Source organism: Gopherus evgoodei, chromosome 4, assembly GCF_007399415.2.
Source record: "Gopherus evgoodei ecotype Sinaloan lineage chromosome 4, rGopEvg1_v1.p, whole genome shotgun sequence".
Classification (NCBI taxonomy): Eukaryota; Metazoa; Chordata; order Testudines; family Testudinidae; genus Gopherus; species Gopherus evgoodei.
In genome coordinates this window covers 109,575,266-109,596,114 of record NC_044325.1, presented here as the reverse complement: position 1 = coordinate 109,596,114, position 20,849 = coordinate 109,575,266, and the positions used below count along the sequence as shown (strand labels likewise).

Here is a 20,849-nt window from a genome sequence, read left to right as displayed (position 1 = left end):
TTAGATACTGGGAAAAGCTAATGATCCAACCAGGGGACCAAATTTGGTGATGAATCCTGGTCAGATGCCACCTGAGGCATGTTGCGCATATGCTAAGATGATGACTTCACTATATGGGTAGTTAAATTCTGGACTAGGCTTCCAAGGGAGGTTGTTGAATTCCCATCATCCTGGAGGTTTTGAAGAACACCTGCCAGGGATGGTCCAGATTTACTTGATCCTGCCTCCATGGGGAGGACTTGATGTCTCGAGGTCCCTTCCAACCGCACATTTCTAGGGTTCTAAATTTAATGGCCTGTGATATACAGGTCAAACAAGATGACCTAATGGTCCCTTCGGGCTTTAAACTTGTCCCTCCCTTTGACTAAAGGAGTATGTTTGCCATTAATTGCTAGGGTTTGCAATTTAGGGGTGATTTTTGGACTCACTGCCGGGTGCTGCTTATTCCATGTTACAGTAGTGACCCATTTGCATCTAGCTCGGATGTTGTCACCTTTCAACTCTTATCTAGGCTTTTTTGTTAAGATTAGATTATTGCAATGCACTCTGCATGGGGTTGAGCTGGTTGGAAATTTTCTGACTAAACCATTTTATCCGAAAATGCCAATTTGTTGAACCCAAAATGTTCCAGGGAAACATCACAGGGTACAACGAACTTTTGGCATATCAGTGTCAGAGTTCCAGTAGACACCTGCCAACTTGCTGGGGAACCCACTCTTCCAGGGTCTATGGCTCTGCGAAATTCCCACTGTATGAGATTCCAGTTCAGGGAGCCAGCTGACCCAAGAGTCTGCAAGTCCTGAGATCCCTACCCAGGACAGTCTGCATGGTAGGGCTATCCCTGTCCCTGGTAGCTCCAGTTGTTGAGTGAAATTGATGTCAGTTTTATCTGTGTTAATAGCTGTTATGAAACTGACAAGAATGTCATTTTCACTCAGCAGCCATCAGGATCTTGGGCAGCAAACTTGGTTTTAATAAGTACAACTTGTCTGTTTCCAAAATTACTTTTTTTTTTTTGGGGGGGGGGGGAGACGAGATTTCTGGTTCATGTGAGATGTTTGAAAAATGTGGATCTACTCTGATTTGGACCAAAACCACATTATCCATGAATTGGAAATCTCCTGTTTTGGCCAGCTCTGTGCTACACCTTAAAATCAACTGGAGACTGAAGCTGTTGCAGGACACAGTGGCTTGCTTATTGGGGGGAGAAATAACAGCAGTGCTCTAGGATCTGCAGTGGCTGCCTGTTGGTGTTGGGGTGGAATTTTAGGGCTTGGTTATGACCTGCAAAGCCCTGAATGGCCCAGGACTAGCCTACTGGAGGGATCACACATCCCCCTGTGCCGTTCTGCCACAGCTGTGGTCAGCAGGGGAACTGAAGCTCACTACGAAAGAGGGCTGGCAAAGTGTTCTTTGTGAGGGCTCAGACCGTGGCATCTTCCCCTGATCCAAAATAGCCCAAATGTGATGACTTTCCAGGCATGCTGCAAAATATACCTGTTTAAGCAGGTTTTGAGAGACTATTAAAGTATGTTTTTTAGCTGATGAAGAGGTTGGGGGGTGGCTGGCTGAGCTCCTGTGGAAGTGATGATTTTAAAGATGCTGCAGCTTACTATTTCTTGTATACTTAAATTGTGAGAGCACCTTGATTAATGTTATTTTAAATCAAGGTAGACTGTGGCCTAAAAAGGCCGATGTTTCTATATTGAGAAAAGCAAGGAACATAGATGTGATAGTACAGCCCTGTGACTTTGGACTGTGTAGAAATTGTAGAGGATCAAGAGTCAGACTTTATACAACAAAACTCATGCATGCAGAGGAAATAGCATTGCCCAGAAGATAGATGGCACACTTTTCTCTGGCCGTGTTATCATAGTGCTTCTGGTAGTAGCATAGCATAAGTCTTTTAATGAGACCTCCACCTGAAGGACCCAACCCCATGTTCTCATTAAAGATCCCACAAGGACTAGTTCTGGTATGTGTGTGTTTTTTTTGCTTCCAGATTCCAGTGTAACTAGTCACGCTATAAGAAGTCACAGCCATAAGAATTCAGTAGATGAAATTCTTCACTTTCCATTCTCATTTTAGGGTTAGTATATGCTGTTAAGTAGGTGCCATCTTCCACCATAGCAAAGCCTGCATTTAAGTGGTAGATGATGCAATTGTTACAGTACCTATAAGTTGTATAGTATGTTTGGTAATTAAAGGTGCTATGGTAGTATATATAAATACTAAGGTTTTCCTATCTTACAGTAAGGCTCCAACACTTAAGAGGGGAGCAGGTTAATATACCACCAATATCCTCTTATCCAATAGCTGTTGCAGGACTGACTGGGAAAAGTCATTACGAGAGACCCGAGCAGCAATAGGAATATTGTACTCTACTATTGCAGCAATAATTAAATGCTGCCTACATTTAAAAGCTAAATGAGGAATTTCAAAAGATGTTTCAGTCACAGAATAAGGAGGATTCCTTTGCCACTAATGAGTCCTTTTCTGAAAAGCACTTGACTGCCAAGAAGAGAGCACAGCTTACGCCATATGCAGTGCCTTTGAGTGAGACCCAGAGTTTGTTTTGTTTTTAGACTTGTTTGAATGTTGCAAAATACACAGTCTGAAGCATTAGAGAAGACTTGACTGCAGAATTCAGTAGGGTTTATTCTACAAATACTTTGAATTAATGCCAGTGATACAAGTTGTATGAATTTCCTTTAAAAATACAAGTCAGTATAAAAGATTCCAATCAGCATATAATGCAAGGTAGTGAATGATTCTGTTTCAAAACGGTTAAGGAATTATCAGGTCATTTTTTTGGACCATGCTACAAAAGTATTGAAATCAATGCTGTCAGGAGACAAAAAAGGAGAAACTCCTTCCTTTAGGAACCTATTTCAATTTGTAGGAGAGAGGGTGACTGCCTCCCTTACTTTAGGAGGGGCTTGCATCTTTTATTGCCAAAATATTTGAAAGAGCAATATGCAAAGTGCATAGCATCCTAGCTCAAATTGTTCCTGGACAGAACTGCTGCTTTCAGAATTTCTTCACAGCACCTGTTCTACTAATCCATGACACATTCGGAAGCAATAAGCTCCCTGGTATCTATGTAAATCTAAGGACCTGTGAAGAGGGAACATCTCCCTCCCTCAAAACAATGATTGCAAGGCAAGGATTCCCCAGAATGCAGGGACCCTGTGCATGTGCACTGAAACTTACTAAACATTTTGCCCAAAAACATTTCCAGGAGTGGTTAATGTTGTTGCTTCAGTCTAAATGTCACTTAATTTGATGTTCAAAACCCTACCTTTGTAATGTTAAAACAGTGTGATTGCTTAAAAAAAAATTCAGTGCAATCTTGCTTAAGTTTATTATAGCTTCAGGGAAAGGTATATTCTAACTATCAATTTTCCTCATTCCTGGTCTGATGAAAGCTTTTCCATTGAGAAATGTACTATAGTTTAAAAAAAGCCACTTAATTTTTCTTTATTTTGGCGCATACTGCTATTTTTGTGGCTATTTAAAAGCTAGATTTATAACACTGATAGGTGTCCAATGTTAAACACAACTATTGTGGGTCAGTGTCTCCCTGGTATGAGTCCATTAAAATTCATTGCAATTAGAGCAGGGATGAATTAGGCTTATTTTTAGGTCATGGAAAAGTAGGTTACTCTGTTTACACACAGACAGTAGGACCATATACTATCAGAGCACACACATTGCATTTTTAGCAAGATGGTTCCCCACACTTCTTCCTCCACTTTTCGCCATGTAAGGTTAGAAAAACTGTTCCTCTTACTAAACCCAGCAGTCAGTGTGGTAGCAGAACCATATTAGTTACCACAGAGCAGATAACATGTACCCATCTGCAAGGGCAGATTGAGGGAAGCTAGGTTAACAATACATTATTACATTTCTAAACAAGGCTTCATCAGTGCAGACAGGGACAGAAATTCTGATTGTACCAAAAACCTTATCAGACTATGCAATCTCCAAAAAATTGCATACAATAAGCATGTAACTTACATACTTTACCCAGTGAGAAAACCCCCCTCCTCTCCAAAAGGGAGCTGCAGTAGAGCATGGACACCATAGTCAGTTTCTGCTACTGTGTCTGAAACACACACACTTTGTAAAGATTAAGTGCCATCCCCTTACTGACAACCTATGGTGGGGTTTAAATACCATTCCAATGCTCATCTGTCTCTCTAAGGTAAGACATTCTGGAGGCTGATGAGTCAGTCTCCAATTTGAATGGCTGTTTGCTCTTAAATACGTACTGTCGTTCTGAGTTGTCTCATGTATTAAATGCATCCTAATTCTCTAATAGTCACATTTAACCCAAGTCAAAAACTCAGTAGCCCATGCCCTGGGCCCCGTTAATGATCAAAATGAAACAATGAAATACAGTGTGTCATTACGGCATCTACTAATATAGAACAGGTTTACATTTTCTCTAAGTCAAACTTTTGATACAAGACAGGTAGGTTTTATGATCAACTCACAGTTTATCTATTTGGAACAAAGTATGGCACAGATTCCAGATCTCTCTCAGGAGCTTGTGTATTCACACACTTTTCACTCTTTTGCAATGATTATCAATTCGCCAAAAATACTGTTAACAGTCAACAAGGAAGAGTGGAGAAAAACAGATTTAGGAGAAACCTCTCTAAGAGGTGAAAGCAAGTGACTCTTCTAGCTCTTTAGTAAGAAACTTTATTTTAGAAAATGCATTCTCTCCTTCTCAAAACAGATGCCACCTTAAAAAAAATTGCAATAGCAACCCTTGCATTCAAAGGAAAACATGCAAACTTGATGGCTGAAAATATTCTGCATAAAAATCCAAGACATGAGGCAAAAGTGTGTCCTCCCCCACTCGTGCCTTTAGGGACTCCAAACCATAAACAGCTTTCAGTGCAATTTCTGTTGCTTCCAGTTTGTGAGGAAACATATGGCTGAAGCTTGTCTTCTGACAGCTAATCTTGTCGGATGTTTGAAGCAAAAACAGTCTCAGCTATATTTAAAATGTCATTGTTTACCTGTTTCAATTGTACAAGCAGAATTCCATAAAATGCCAGAATTCAGTGAAGAAAAATGTTAACTTCTACCCTGTGCCATACACATTTAAAAAAAATTAGACAAACAGTTTCAGATTTTATTAATACACCCTTTTTAAAGTTTATTTCTGAAAGCAGCTCTTTACGCAAATCAAAAGCAGTTCCTGAGTAACTGCAGTAAACAGCATCTTAAACATGTTTTGTTTTTTGTTTTTTTTTGCCTCTCGGCTCGTCTGTTTTGGTTCTTCCTTAATTTTTTCCCTAGTTTCAAGTTTAATCACAGGTCCTTTTCCAAAAAAAATGTGCAAGTTCAGTTAGGACCATTTCCAGGAATCCACAGATTGCAGATGTTCCTGCAATATCTAAGAACTGCACATTTGCCAGGTTGTGTTCCTACAGCTATTGCAGATTTCCCTCTCCAACCTTTATAGCAGGAGTTTTCACGTTTTCTTCAGCATACGTCGGGACTGCCATGTGTGGAACTTATTGTAGGCTGTCTGCAACATCTCTTCTATATGATTTATCAACTGAAAGAAAAAACAAAGGGATCTTTCCAGTATCTGAGAAATGTGTGCCCTTGCTCTGATCAAACATAAATGGGATTTATTGTCATTTCTCTCAGTATGAGGAATCAGGAGTAACTCCACTAATACCTAGGGAGTTGCATCACGGTATGTGATGTGAGAGAAGAATTGGCCACAATGTTGCAATTACAAAATGTCTCAAAGTTTTATTAGCCAAGTATGGCAGAGTATCAGTAAAGAATGTGGATATGCACTTAGTTAGTTCAAGGAAAACTATGTGGACAACTTATGTTCAAGTGCTGTACAGTAACTCCTCATTTAGTCATCCTGGTTAATGTTGTTATGTTGCTGATCAATTAGGGAACATACTTGTTTAAAGTTGTGCAATGCTCCCTTCTAAGTTGTTTGGCAGCCGCCTGCTTTGTCCACTGCTTGCAGGAAGAGCAGCCCGTTGCAGCTAGCTGGCGGTGGCTTGGAACCAGGATGGACTGGCAGCCCCTCCATTAGCTCCCCGCTCCCAAGTTCCCTGTGCAGTAGCTACCCAGCTTGGCAGCAGTTCAGCTGTCCTCCCACTGCCATATGCTGCTCCTGCTCTCTGCCTTGGAACTGCTCCTCGAGCCTCCTGCTTCCTGTGTGTGTGTGTGTGTGGGGGGGAAGGCAGGGGGCTAAAGTCAGGGTGTCCTCTTCCCCCCTGCACCACGCTTACCCCATCTGCATAGAGCAGGGGGTACCCAGAGCAGGGAGCTTCCTGGCAGCAGCTGATTAACTTAACAAGGCAGTGTACTTAAGAGTGAAGTCAGCATTCTTAAAGGGGAAATGCGCATTTCTCTCACACACACTGTGTGTCTGTCCGCCATGCTTTCTCCCCTCTCTCCATTCCTGCTGCCTTGTAGAGTGTGAGGCTACAATAACAACAATGTGTTAACCCTTGAGGGCTCAGCCAGTTGCTAGTTCATCATTTAGTAGTAAGGCATTCCCTCTGACTATATCCTATCCTCTGACTTCGCCACCTTAACCAAGCTTCACAATCATCATTGCTGTGCACAGTATTAAATTGTTTAAAACTCTGTGTATGTGTGTGTGTGTATATATATGTGTGTGTGTGTATATATATATATATATATATATATATATATATATATATATATATATATATATATATATATATATATATATATATATAAAAAAGTCTTTTGTTTGGCAAAAAAATTTCCGTGGAACCTAACCCCCGCTATTTACATTAATTCTTATGGGGAAATTGGATTTGCTTAACATCGTTCCGCTTAAAGTCACATTTTCAGAAACATAACTACAACGTTAAGTGAGGAGTTACTGTACTTAAAAGCACTTTCAGTGGTCACTGAAAACTAGCTAAACAGTCCATTCATCCAGTCATTGAGAAATCAGACTCTCAATTTGCAAGATAATAAAAGGAGAAAATTATTCCAGGATATAATATCCCTACATCCTTTTCTCCATCAGCCATAGGTCTTTTTTGGGGGTGTGGGGTAGGGCGGACAGGAGGATCATGACAGAAACACACTTTTAAGAAGAATTAAGCATTATACATATAGTTAACAGAACAAATGAAAAACCTCAAATACAGGAGACCAAAATCTGCCATCCTGTGATAAGTCAGTTAGTTTTTTAAAGATCAATATGCGCACAAATAATTGAAATGAGAAAGGATACTTTTTCCTCTTACATTTGTGCTTAAATACTGTCTCCGAATTTTTTCTTGGAATGGACAGAGCTTTGTAACTTGAAATCTTTCCAAGTTATTCTTCATTTTCATAACCTGAAAGACATCAATACGAAAGAAGTGTACAAACTCCTTCACAGGAACATTTTCTTGCTTTCAGCAAATTGCTCCTGCAAATTGAAATACCTTGAAGCTAGTACCGAGGGTTACTGTAAATATGCACAGTTAAAAAAAATTGCTAGGAAGCACTTACTGTACTGAAAATATGATCTCTGATTTAAAGTTATGGAAACAAGCACTAAATGGCTATGACCAGATGGCATTCACCCAAGAGTTCTGAAAGAACTCAAATGTGAAATTGTGGAACTATTAACTATGGTTTGTAACCTGTCCTTCAAATCAGCTTCTGTACCCAGTGACTGGAAGACAGCTAATGTAACACCAATATTTAAAAAGGGCTCTAGACATGATCCTGGCAATTACAGATCGGTAAGTCTAAGGTCAGTACTGGGCAAATTAGTTGAAACAATAGAAAGAATAAAATTGTCAGACACATAGAAGAACATAATTTGGGCAAAAGTCAACATGGTTTCTGTAAAGGGAAATCGTGTTTTACTAATCTATTAGAGTTCTTTAAAGGGGCCAACAAATATGTGGACAAGGGTTTTCCAGTGGATATAGTGTACTTAGCTTTCCAGAAAGACTTTGGCAAGATCCCTCACCAAAGGCTCTTACATAAATTAAGTTGTCATGGGACAAGAGGGAAGATCTTTTCATGGATTGAGAACTGGTTAAAAGACACGGAACAAAGGGCAGGAATAAATGGTAAATTATCAGAATGGAGAGGGGTAACTAGTGGTGTTCCCCAAGGGTCAGTCATAGGACCAATCCTATTCAACCTTTTCATAAATGATCTGGAGAAAGGGGTCAACGGTGAGGTGGCAAAGTCTGCAGATGATACTAAACTATTCAAGATAGTTAAGACCAAAGCAGATTGTGCAGAACTTCAAAAAGATCTCACAAAACTAAGTGATTGGGCAACAAAATGGCAAATGAAATTTAATGTGGATAAATGTAAAGTAATGCACATTGGAAAAAATAACCCCAACTATATATATATATACACAACACGATGGGGGGCTAATTTTCCTACAACTAATCAAGAAAGAGATCTTGGAGTCACCGTGGATAGTTCTCTGAAGATGTCCACGCACTGTGCAGCGGCAGTCAAAAAAGCAAACAGGATGTTAGGAATCATTAAAAAGGGGATAGAGAATAAGACGGAGAATATCTTATTACCCTTATATAAATCCATGGTATGCCCATATCTTGAATACTGCATACAGATGGGGTCTCCTCATCTCAAAAAAGATATAGTGGCATTAGAAAAGGTTCAGAGAAGGGCAACGAAAATGATTAGGTGTTTGGAATGGGTCCCATATGAGGAGAGATTAAAGAGGCTAGGACTTTTCAGCTTGGAAAAGGAGACAAAGAGGGGATATGATGGTATATAAAATCATGAATGATGTGGAGAAAGTGAATAAGGAAAAGTTATTTACTTATTCCGATAATACAAGAACTAGGGGCCACCAAGTGAAATTAATGGGCAGCAGGTTTAAAACAAATAAAAGGAAGTTCTTCACGCAGCGCACAGTCAACCTGTGGAACTCCTTGCCTGAGGAGGTTGTGAAGGCTAGGACTATAACAGGGTTTAAAAGAGAACTAGATAAATTCATGGAGGTTAAGTCCACTAATGGCTATTAGCCAGGATGGGTAAGGAATGGTGTCCCTAGCGTCTGTGTGTCAGAGGGTGGAGATGGATGGCAGGGAAGAGATCACTTGATCATTACCTGTTAGATTCACTCCCTCTGGGGCACCTGGCATTGGTCACTATCAGCATACAGAATACTGGGCTGGATTGACCTTTGGTCTGACCCAGTATGGTCATTCTTATGTTCTTAAACTTAAGCAGTTTAACTGAGCATAATATGCTTCACAACTGTACTGAGGTAATTTCTACAGTATCTTTGTCAGGAACACTTTACATTTAACATTATTTATCTCTCTGTTTCAAGCCAACAGCGTACTATGATTTTTTTTTAATTTTGCAGTAGAAGGCCCAAGACATCTGAACAGAATCTTTCATTTCACACAGTAATCTACTCTGTCTGATCCAAAATGAGGCACAGTAGTTAAATGTCTTGTCCAAGGTCAAATATGAAGACAGTGGCAGAGCTAGAATCCTCTACTTTGTTTGATTCCTCGTCCCAAGCTCTAACCTTTTTGAAGTGCAAGTATACTCTGCAAGGTGACTAGAATGGCACAATGATTCTGTGGATGTGTGTGATATTCTATACTAAACTTGCTCAGTTCAGAGAAGTTCTCTCCTGCCTACAACTGTTATCTTGATTTTGAGATCCAAGGTTGACTGTCTTTTCTTTCTGGTTCTCATTACCAGTAATCAGGATTCTACAATTGGAATATAGGTAATATGACAATTTCTGAGCCACAAGAAGTCAGCCACTTCTTCTGCATTGTGGTTAATAAGACAGCAAAAAACAGATTTAGGCAATAGCATTGGCAGATCACACTCCAGTTACACAGAGGGAGCAGATCTACTGAGTTAAATATGCTGTTTTTACATAGTGGCTTTCTGTCTGTAATCATTTCAGGAGTGAAAGGACAAACAGGTAGAGTTATATATACACACCACATGACTAACAATGCGATACTACAGCTTGAATAAAAATACTTTCAATGGTCTCATTACAGAACACACCTATGGTTACAAGATACACCGCCATTTATACTAGCATGTTTATACCATCAAGCCCTCTTACCTTTTCTTCTAGGAATGGTGTATTAACAGGAAAGCAGGACCAGAAGTGTCGCAGTAGCTCCCCAAGTGCCACATACAAGTGTTTCAGTTCAGACTGAACATCATTTGGCACCATCTCTGCAACAGGAAAATAAATTTTCTAAAAGGCATATTAAAATTATGTAATGTGTAAGTAAAATAAGAGCTGGCTAATACATAGAGAAAGCTGTCTGATACCTGTTACAGGAGCAGTCTAGGGCTCAAACAACTGTATTGTGTCATTCCACACTATAACACTATGTCTCGGTAGTCTATTTATCAGTTTCTTAAAACAGATGATCGAGGGCTCATTTAAAAAGTTAAGAACAGAGTGTTTATTAAACTTATCCCCTTGGAAGTAATAGGACCCAAAAAACAACCTACTGTGGTTAGGAACACTGGACCTTAACCTGCTGCTACATCCTCTATCTTCTTCCAATGAGGACTGAGGGTGAGAGCCCCCTGAGCACTTCCCCCACCTGAAGTGTGCAACCCTATCACAATCCACTCGTTGTGGAGCAGAAGCAGCACAAATTAGTTTAGATCTTACTGACTCACACAACAGCATTGGATCAGGATCCTTCCCTCTTTATGACATACAAGGGTAGGGGTAGGGGCAAGATCACGGTGGCAGAGGAGGTAGAGACCTTGTACAAAGAAGAAAAATACTAGGAAGGAAAGAGAACAAAGGTGGCATAGGAGTGAAAGAAGCAAGGGAAAAGAATTAGAGACTGAGATGCACAGGAAGAGAAGTTAGGGAAGGAACTCTCAGACAAAGGGAAAAAAAGCAGAAGTGTAAAACAGTCAATGAGGAGCCCCCAAAAGTCTGTATGGGGATAAAATGGGGGAGGGTGGGTCCCCGGCAAAGATGACATACCAGGGCCCCAAATTTCTCTCAATGCTCTCTGCAGTGGCTCTTTTGGGGGGAGGAGCTGTAGAGGCACAGTCCCAGGAATGCTGGGAGACATTGCGCCTGACTCAGGGTATGTGGCTGCCCGTGCCACACTCACCAAAAGCGCATGGTGCCCTTGCTCCTGCATGAGGATGGCTGGGCCTGCTCCTTTTGGGAGGTTAGTGCCATTGCAGTGTGGGTACTAACTGCATGGAGTTTCTGTGCTTCCAAAATGCAAGGCCTCGGGCTCCCATGCAAGGCTGTGAGGGGAAGGATCTTTGAGCCCCTTACACACCTATGTAGGGCTGGGTACAGTTGAGCCCAAGTCTCTAAGGACTCAGTCCATCTTCACTGCTAAAAAACCTCATCTTTTACTTCAGGATAACTAGTGTGTCTGAGCTATTCCTGAGTAAAAACTGCGTTTTTAGCAGTGAAGCCTCGCCCTAAAACTGTTCCTCTGCTTGTTCACACACACGCTGCTATCTCCTGGCTTCTCACAGGCAGCAAGCAATTTTTTCAGTCTGGTTCAATTAAATACGGTCCCTCCCCATGCCAAAGTGTACTGCAAAGAGCTACCATGCAGCAGAGCTATAACAAAGTAATAGCTGTGATAAAGTAATGCAAATTCACAGTAACTATCAACAACTTGACCTTGACTTGAAGGTGTCAGCAGAACTCCAAACAGAGGCTGCAAACAATGCTGCTGTTTGAGCTTTATTTCATTAAAGAGCTTGCAACTGAGCCTGGTTTCATTATGAAACATGTTCCCCAATTCTATTTGCGGGCACTTGTAAGCTTTGACCGATGCATTAACCCATCACCAGAATTGTGCACTTTAGCTTTCTATGTACTCCCAAGGTCTTACTACACCTTGCATTTTGGGCAGATCCATCCTATATAGCAACTTACTATGCCCACTTAATTTGTATTCACTTCCACTCTTTCTGCATTCTTGAGGATAGAGGAACTTGTGGCCAGCTGAGTAAGGTATTATTTTTTAAGAGTAGAGCTGGGGTTGCAGAAGCGTGGTAGAATACAAAATTAAGGGGTTGGAAGAAAAGAAAAAAAAACAAAAAAAAAACAACCCTCTGACAGCATGGGAGGGAAAACCCAGTCCTTTCCTACCCTTTATTGTTCCCTTTTCATCCATTCTGAAGTACACTCTACCTGACTGTGAATACTTCTGCTCTTGTTTCTGTGATGCTTCCTGTCAGTTACCAGGGAAGTTAGAGTGCAAACTGAGCCTTATAGGGACACACCTTAGTCTCTGCAAGGCTGAAGAGATAGGGGCTCAAGGAGGTATAAGCAGGATCAGTTGAAAGAGGAACAGCTAAAGTGGACACATAGGGCCATGTAGAACATTTATGCCTCTGTAATCCATAGGAAATATTAACACTGAGCAATTATTTCATACAGACAAGGTGCATGATATTAACTTCTATTGCACCAACTTCTTTTGGTGAGAGACAAGGCTGAGCCACACCCAGCTCTTCAAAAGTTATTCCGAGAATCACAGCTAAGTCCATTTAGCTGTGACACTCGGAGTAACTTTCCGAGACCTGAAGAAGAGCTGTGTCTGGCTCGAAAGCTCATCTCTCTCACCAACAGCAGTTGGTACAATAAAAGAGATCACTTCATTCACCTTATCGCTCCTCTAGTATCTTGAGATTGACACAGCTACCACTACACTGCATGCAATTATTTCACAGACAGATTTGGTTACAAAATTTGTTTCCAAATCAAATCTACAGCTTACTCCTCTAGAATAAATGAAGCTTTATTTTGCAAATGCCAGAGAAAACATAAAAGCCAAGAAGCTACCCCTGTGCTTTTACACTGTGGCATACTTTCCAAGGCCAAGGAGTGTTGAGTTTTAGCCCTTAACTCAAGGCTTCAGAGCTTTCATTTGTGTTGCTGCTACCTCTTCTCTCCTGTGGTTCCTCATTACTACCACTGCAGAAAGCCAGTAGGAGGAGAAGGAGAATACACAAAGCAGGTGTAGAGATGAAAGCACCTAAGTGTGAGCAGAGATATTGGAGGAGAAAATAGGCTTACTGACTGTCCTCAACTGAACAGAGTGGCCACTTGGGCTTCACCCTATCTGCTCAGAATGGTGGCAGCAGGTTGGAAGCAGCCAGACAGGGCCTTTAGTGGAGGAGTAATAAATGGTCTTATCTTGAAATAACTTAATCAGATTGACTCACAGAAAATTATTTGCTCCTAGCTATCTTAATTCCATTTACCTCAGCACCGGAGCCACTGCTGACTCCCTATTGGGCAGACTGGATTGCTAGTTTCTTTCAGAGTTTTTCCTTTGTCACTTCCGCCTGATAACTTTTATACTTTGCAACAGGATTTTAGATGAATGTCTCTGCATTTGCTTTGTCAGCATAACCTGTTGTATCCAAAAATAAAGCCAGGACACCCCACCGTGTTGTTAGTATAGGCTATACGGCTAAAGGATAACTTACTATGCAAAAACTTACGGTTTATGGCTTGCTGTGTCCCACCCTGCATAAGTGCTCCTCCAGGTGACAGGGCTGTGATGCTGCTAGTAGCAGCACCACTGGAAAGAACCTTAAAAAAAACCAAAGTCCTTTCATATCATTTCCCCAGTGACTCGCTTTAAAATATTTTGGACAAATGAACTCTTAAAGAAAAATGTGACTTGCACTGGCTCAGACATATTAATCAGGATGTACATTAGTGATCTTAGATTGAAATAATTTTGCAAGTGTAAAAGTAATCTCCGCATTGATGTGATAGGGAATTGGACAGGTAGTTCGACTAAGCATTAACTTACATTGCCTTTGGAAGTTCCAGAAACCATGATGGGAACAGAGAACACCTGTCCACCAGTATTGCTCTCAAACTGATGTTTTTAGTGTGGGTTCTTAACATGTACACGATATTGCTGAACTGGTGCATGTATTGGATGTAAGTCAAGATCACTCAAACTTTTAATAAGGCAATACAACAATTAAAAGAAAATTTTCACTGGTCCTCATGACTTTACTAGAAAGGATGTTTACCTGTTCCATAACTGGCTTTCTTCAAGATGTGTTGCTCATGTGTATTCCATAGTAGGTGTGCATGCTCGCCACGTGCACTGGTGCTGGAAGATTTTCCCCTCAGCAGTACACGTAGGGGGAGTGCCGCCACTATAATGCGCCACAAGGGGAGCTGTACACTCCCCCCCACCCTCGGTTCCTTCTTGCCGGACCAACTCCAACAGTGGGGAAGGAGGGCAGGATGTGCAATACACATGAGCAACACATTTTTGAAGAACGCCAGTTACAGAACAGGTAACTGTCCTTTTTTCTTCGAGTGCTTGTTCATGTATATTCCACAGTAGGTGATTACGAGCTGTGTCTAATGGAGGTGGGTAGGAGTTCACAGATTCCCTGGCTGGAGCACAGCCCTACCGAAACAGTATCATCCCTAGTGTGGGAGACGACCACACAGTGGGACGTGAACATGTGTACTGAGGACCACATAGCGGCCCTACAGATGTTTTGGATAGGGACATAGGCCACAAAGGCAGCCGACGAGGCCTGAGCCCTTGTCGAGTAAGCCCTTACAATAGGCGGTGCAGGAACCCCTGCTAGGTTGTAGCATGTGTGGATGCACAATGTAATCCACTGGGAAAGCCTCTGGGTGGAAACTGGTTGACCCCTCATGTGCTCGGCCGAAGCAACAAAGAGTTGCGAAGACCTGCGGAACAGCTTAGTCTGGTCCAGATAAAAGGCCAGAGCCCTGTGCAAGTCAAGTGTATGAAGGCAGCACTCCTCGTTAGAGGTATGCGGCTTAGGGCAGAGGACAGGTAAGATGATGTCCTGGTTCATGTGAAAGATGGAGACTACCTTGGGGACAAATGCAGGGTGTGGGCAGAGCTGAACTTTGTCTTTGTGAAAGACAGTGTGCAGGGGGTCGCAGGGCAGGGCCCTGAGCTCCGAGACCCGTCGGGCTGACGTGATGCCCACGAGGAAGGCTACCTTCCAGGAAAGGTGAGACCACGAGCATGTGGCCAGGGGCTCAAAAGGGGACCCCATAAGGCGGGATAGCACCAACTTTAGATCCCACTGAGGGATAGGGGTCCTAACATAAGGGAAGGACCGATCTAGCCCCTAGAGGAAATGCCCGGTCATGGCATGGGAGAAAACTGAGAAGCTTTGGACTGGCAGATGGAATGCTGAAATAGCCACCAGGTGCACACTGACAGAGGAAGGGGCCAGGTCTTGAGTTCTAAGGTGAAGCAGGTACTCAAGGATAAGCTGGAGCAGGGCAGACGGGTAAAGACCCCGCTCGCCCACTCACCTGGAGAACTGAGACTACTTTGCCAGGTAGGCTTGGCACGTGGATGGCCTCCTACTTTCGAGGAGGATATGCCTGACCCCCTCTGAACACATTCTCTCCTCCGCATCTAGCCACTGATTGGCCATGCTGTCAGATGGAGGCTGGCCAGATTGGGGTGGAGGAGGCGGCCCTGGTCCTGGGACAGTAGGTCCGGGCGGAGTGGCAAAGGCTGGGGAGGGGCCACGAGCAAGCCGGGGAGGGGCCACGAGCAAGCCCAGGAGGGTCCCGTACCAATGTTGTCGGGACCACGCTGGGGCGATCAAAAGGATGCATGCTTTGTCCATTTTTACTTTCTCCAGGACCTTGGGAATGAGGGGAAATGTGGGAAAACCGTAAAGGAGTTGACCCGACCATGACAGGAGGAAGGTGTCCAAGATCGTATTCCTCCCCCCAAGAGCAGAACCTGTGGCAACAGTGGTTCTGTCGGGTCGCAAACAGCTCTACTTGGGGAATGCCCCACTCTCGGAAGAGTTGATGAGTGACCTCCAGGTGAAGCAGCAACTCGTGTTGTGAGGAGAAAACCCTGCTCAAGCAATTGGCCTGCATGTTGTTGGCGCCTGGCAGGTGGAAAGCCTTCAGGGAGCTGTCATGGATCGAGCAGCCGTGTCAGCCGCATCCGATGCCATCTGCAAAGCAGCCTTTGCGGCAGCAGTGCCCTCCTCCACCAGTGACTTGAGTTCCTTCTTTTTGCGCTCGGGAAGGGAAGGTTCGAATTTTGGCAGTGACCCCCACAAGTTAAACTCATAATGACTGAGGAGGGCCTGGTTGTTGGCTACCCGGAGCTGGAAGCTGGTGGACGAATAAAGATTTCTGCCAAATGAGTCCAGTTTTTGGGAGTCTTTATTCTTGGGTGCGGGTCCTGGTTGGCCTTGTCTTTCCCTGTGGTTCACAGATTCCACCACTAGGGAGTTGGGGGCCAGGTGAGTAGAGGTATTTGTGCCCCTTTGTGGGCACAAAGTATTTGCGCTCCGCCTTTTTTGATATCGGGGCCAGAGAGGCTGGTGTTTGCCAGAGGGCATTGGAGATGTTGGCCACCCCTTCATGGAGTGGGAGGGTCATTCTGCCTGGTGTCAAGGATGAGAGCATGTTAAACAGCGAGTCCAAGGTCCTTCCATCTCCTCAGCTTGGAGATGGAGACTGGATGCTACTTGCTTTAGCAGCTCCTGATGGGCCCTGAAGTCCTCCTGTGGTATGGAGTGGGGCGGAGCTGTGATTTTGTCATCCAATGTGGGGGAGGGGGCCGGCACTGGGCTCTACATGTGGGCCGGTGCCACAGGGTCCACTCCTTGATCGGACGCCTTGTGTGGTGCTGAGGAGACATGACCCGCCGACCTATCCCTTGGAGGTCTGGATAGCGCAACTGACAGAGCCTCCAATGCTCCTGCTATCTACCAAGGGTCTTGCTGGGCGTGCATGGGGGGTCAGGGGGTCCACTGGCACCACTGCTCTGCCACAGGGGTCCCTGCCATTGGCTCTGGTGCAGCAGTGGTGGCACCAGCTGGTTGGGTTGGCCCAGCTGGAGCATAGGGCGCTGTGTATGGGTCGAGGTCTGGATTACGAATGACCTGTTGGTGCTGTGCGAGCAGTACACACGGTGGTATCGAGCATGGCGTCTGCCATGGGACTGGGACTCTGACCTCAAGGGACTCCTCGAGACGCTTCTATGCCTGGATCCGCGATGACACAGAGCTGGCGTATGATTGGCGATGGCATCCGTGCCAGGAGCAGCTCCGGTAGCTGCGCCAAGAGTGGGAGCCATCTACGATGTCAGTGCCTGTTCCATCGATTATTCTGTACTTGGCGTGGAGCTGTGCCTAGAACTGTGCTCTGACGGCATCCTACCAGACAACCTGGAGGGCGATGAGAGTCGAGGCTCGGGGCTGTGTCCTGACAGGACACTGGACGGCAAGCGGTCCCGAAAATGGTCTCCTGACCGGGATCTGCGTTGGGTCGGCATTGGCTGACGAGATCCCAGCAGCAGCTTGCCTCTACAGCGGGGTCTGGGTGCCGGCAGTGCCCCGGGCACCTGCAGGGTCATCATATCTTTGGCTGCCTGCAGGGCCTCCGGTGTTGAAGGCATGTGGACTTAAGCTGGGGAGATCTGAGTCGATGCAACCAGGCTGCTTCGCTTGACCTGAGTCGGTGCTTTAGAGCCCGGGGAGAGGGAGAGGGGCTGCCTGTGGGTCTAGCCTACCCCCGTGCCTTCTCTCTACGCTTCTGAGATGACGAAGCCTTCCTCTGCTTTTTCGACGGAGAGCGATGCTGGCCACTGGAATGTACCAGGAGATCGTCATGTGCCTAAGACAAAGTACCTGGTGCCGATTCCGCTCGGTGCACCAGGGTCGGAGCCAGTGCCCACTCCATGAGGAGGGCCTGAAGTCTGTCTCTCTCTTTTTTTGTCCTGGGTCTGAAGGATCTGCAGATTTTACAGCGGTCGCTGATGTGGGATTCACCCAGGCAGCAGAGACAGTCAGTGTGCGGGTCACTCCTGGGCATCAAACGCCTGCAAGACTCACACGATTTAAACCCTGGGGCCTGGGGCATGCCCCAGCCCAAGGATAACTAACTAAACAGGTACTGCTGAACAACCAACGAGATCTGAGATGAGATGAGCTGCAGCAAAGCTGCAGCAAGTAGTTCTGATGCACCATCACTGGCGGCAAGAAGGAACTGAGGGGGGGGGAGCGCATGGCTCCCCTTATAAAGTGCTACAGCAGCGCCACTCTAGGGGTCACAGCAGTGCTCCCCCTATGGGTACTGCCAAGGGAAAAACTTCCGGCACCGGTGCACATGGCGAGCATGCACACCTACTGTGGAATACACATGAGCAACACATCTCAAATAACTGTGAGGCGCAAACAATTGTGGTAATTTAATAAGGGCCAAATGTAAATTTTTTGAGTGCCAGGGATGTTACGAGAACCAGCTGCTCCAGCCAACCTGAGGTCACAGCACACAGGCAGCCATTTGGCAACCTCAGATGTAGTAGCACCTGTGTTCTACAGATCCACTTAGTCACAAATCCACTAGCTGTGACCTTGTATTGGCTCGAACCCTCCCCTCCCTGTGCCTGAGGTAAGGCCACCAGAGATAGCTCCACCTTCACCTTGTGGAGCTCAGTCCCAGTGTGTGGCTTTCTGTTCTACCCTGTGCAGTACAGCAATGCTGATTCTACTACATTTGGAGCTTCCTCACAGGTATGAGAGGGCTGTAGGATTTGTCCATCAATACTAGCAAATCTGGTAGTTACTTGTCTTAATATTACAACTTCAGAGAAGAGCTGAAGTGGTATGGCTAAAACACTGCCCTGCAACTTAATTAAGTGTTGTTCTGATTGAAGACTTCACTTCTAAAATAGTTTCCCACATTATGCAATTTAATAGGAAAAGTATCAGGATCATCTCGAGGGACAAAACTCTGCAAATACCATAATTCTAGTAAGTCAAGAAATATCTGGACTAGTATTAAGGAGGGAGTTTCACTTTTCTGTATTTAAATTAAAGTGAATTTTCCTACCTGAGTTAGTCTGGGTACATAGGCTTCCATTTCTTCTCTAATACTATGAAAAGAATTAATAATATCCTGACTAGTTGCATATTGCTGTGATTGAATTGGAGTTGGACCATGATAATACCTATGAGAAGAGAAAGGGAAAAAAGAAAACACAAGGTAACTTAATTCCCAGTAGACTAAGATTTATGTAGCAGTTGCACCTCTCAGATTTTAGGTGCAATACAAATTTGGCTTTTGGCCTCTATTAAAAATTAAATAAATCAGGGGTTTGATTGGAAATGTAAAAAAAATAACCATAAGCTTTCAAATTCCACCTACAACTTCAGTTTTTCCCATATGGGACAGCAAAACGAGAAGGGACATGCCATTCTTGATTTTGTGTTATGCAGATCTTAGGGCAGGGTATGCTGCATCAGCACAGTTGCAGAGCTCTCCTGTCAGCATAGTTAATCCACCTCTGTGAGAGGCAGTAGCTTTGCTGACAAGAGAAGCTATCCCGCTGACAAAGCGCTATCTACATGGGGTGCGGGGGGTTAAGGTTGGTATGACTATCACTGTGAGGAGTGGATTTTTCACATCTGAGCGATGCAGTTATACCGACCTAGGTCTGTAGCATAGACCTGGCCTTAATGTCATCACCCCTTTTATGCTTTGCTCAGCACTGGCAGTACTGTCACTTAGACTGTCAGACTCCAGATGAATGGGGCAAGTCCCACCTCTCAGGACTAGTATTTGACGAACACCACTACACCATTGGTTCACATTTGGAAGGTTATCTTTGCAACTGTCAGGACAAGAGATATGTTTTTCAAACTGAAAGCTTAGGTTCTGGAAGACAAAAGGGCAGCACATCACAAAAGAAGTGAATCAAATCATAGAGAGTTGTCCCAAGTCAACACCCAAGTAAGACTGGTGTCTGTGCAGAGTGCGCAAATATTTCCAAATGCATCATACCAACAGAAATGCTTATAAGATGTCTCAAACTACATTAATAAGGTACATTTGTTAGACTTTCATACTCAAACTAAAATTATGGATCTCTTCTAGCAATAGTTTGTAATAGGTTTACTAAATTCACAAAAGTCAGTATGAACTAAAAGATGCAGTTTTGAAAATGGTAACTACTTACATTTGTTTAAACAAGGTTTCAGATTAAATTTTAATTTAGAAGCACTCAAATGCCACGTAAAATACAAAGCAGATTAGGGACAGACTGATTCTGAATAGATCATAAAAAGATTAGTTTTAATATGTTGAAACATCCAAAGAACTGCAGTTTTCTTTTATTCATTGAACTTACCGATCAGATTTCTTTAGGTTTAGTGCAATAGTTTTAATGCTATTATTCTTTCCTAAATCTTCATATTCAATAGCCTCCTGTAGCTTCACCTGTGATATGAGAGACAAATCAAAACTAATTACTTATGATATAGTTGCACACACACAGACAGTGCTTTTTTCCTTGTCCATAGTTTCCTGGTAAGAGAGTGGCAAAAAAACAAGATAAATGGAAAAAAAGCCCATGTGGCTCAGATCCTCTGCTCTGGCAGTGTATCATCAGTGTAGGTTGGGAGAAGAGGTGCATAGGTGGGTTTGGCTGCCTAGCAGTTTTCAGTGACACTGACTGTGAAGGCCACAAGATCCCTATACTATTTGCCATGGCATAGGGGGAGCTGCGGTATTTTCTCTATGCCACAAGAGGATTACCCCCACATACATGGGTCTTTCTTCCATGGCAGGCTGTTGGCCCTGTGATTAAGATTCCCACAGTAGCGCAGCACAAAGTGGCCAAACGCTGTGCTATGATCTCAGCCAATATATTCAGCCAAATCCTAAAGACATTTACACAAACAGACAGGCCTAATTTTACAAGTGACTAGCATTCTTGGGTATCGAACCTGACATTTTAAAGGATGCAGATCTTCAGAAGGCAAGTACTCAGCACTTTCTGAAA

The 20,849-nt window shown here is 43.8% G+C and overlaps 1 protein-coding gene across 1 annotated transcript in view; it reads right to left on the bottom strand.

Annotated features, from left to right (window-relative positions):
- Positions 1 to 3,346: 3,346 nt before the first annotated feature.
- Positions 3,347 to 20,849, bottom strand: part of GTF2H1 (general transcription factor IIH subunit 1) — a 41,480-nt gene continuing 23,977 nt past the window's right edge. The window contains exons 10-15 of the mRNA XM_030560522.1: positions 20,196 to 20,284; positions 18,899 to 19,016; positions 13,513 to 13,603; positions 10,118 to 10,233; positions 7,281 to 7,373; positions 3,347 to 5,578 (exon numbers count right to left, since the gene is read on the bottom strand). Of these exons, the coding sequence (XP_030416382.1) occupies positions 5,492 to 5,578; positions 7,281 to 7,373; positions 10,118 to 10,233; positions 13,513 to 13,603; positions 18,899 to 19,016; positions 20,196 to 20,284 (594 nt within the window). The 3' untranslated portion in view covers positions 3,347 to 5,491. The remainder of the gene's footprint in view (positions 5,579 to 7,280; positions 7,374 to 10,117; positions 10,234 to 13,512; positions 13,604 to 18,898; positions 19,017 to 20,195; positions 20,285 to 20,849) is intronic.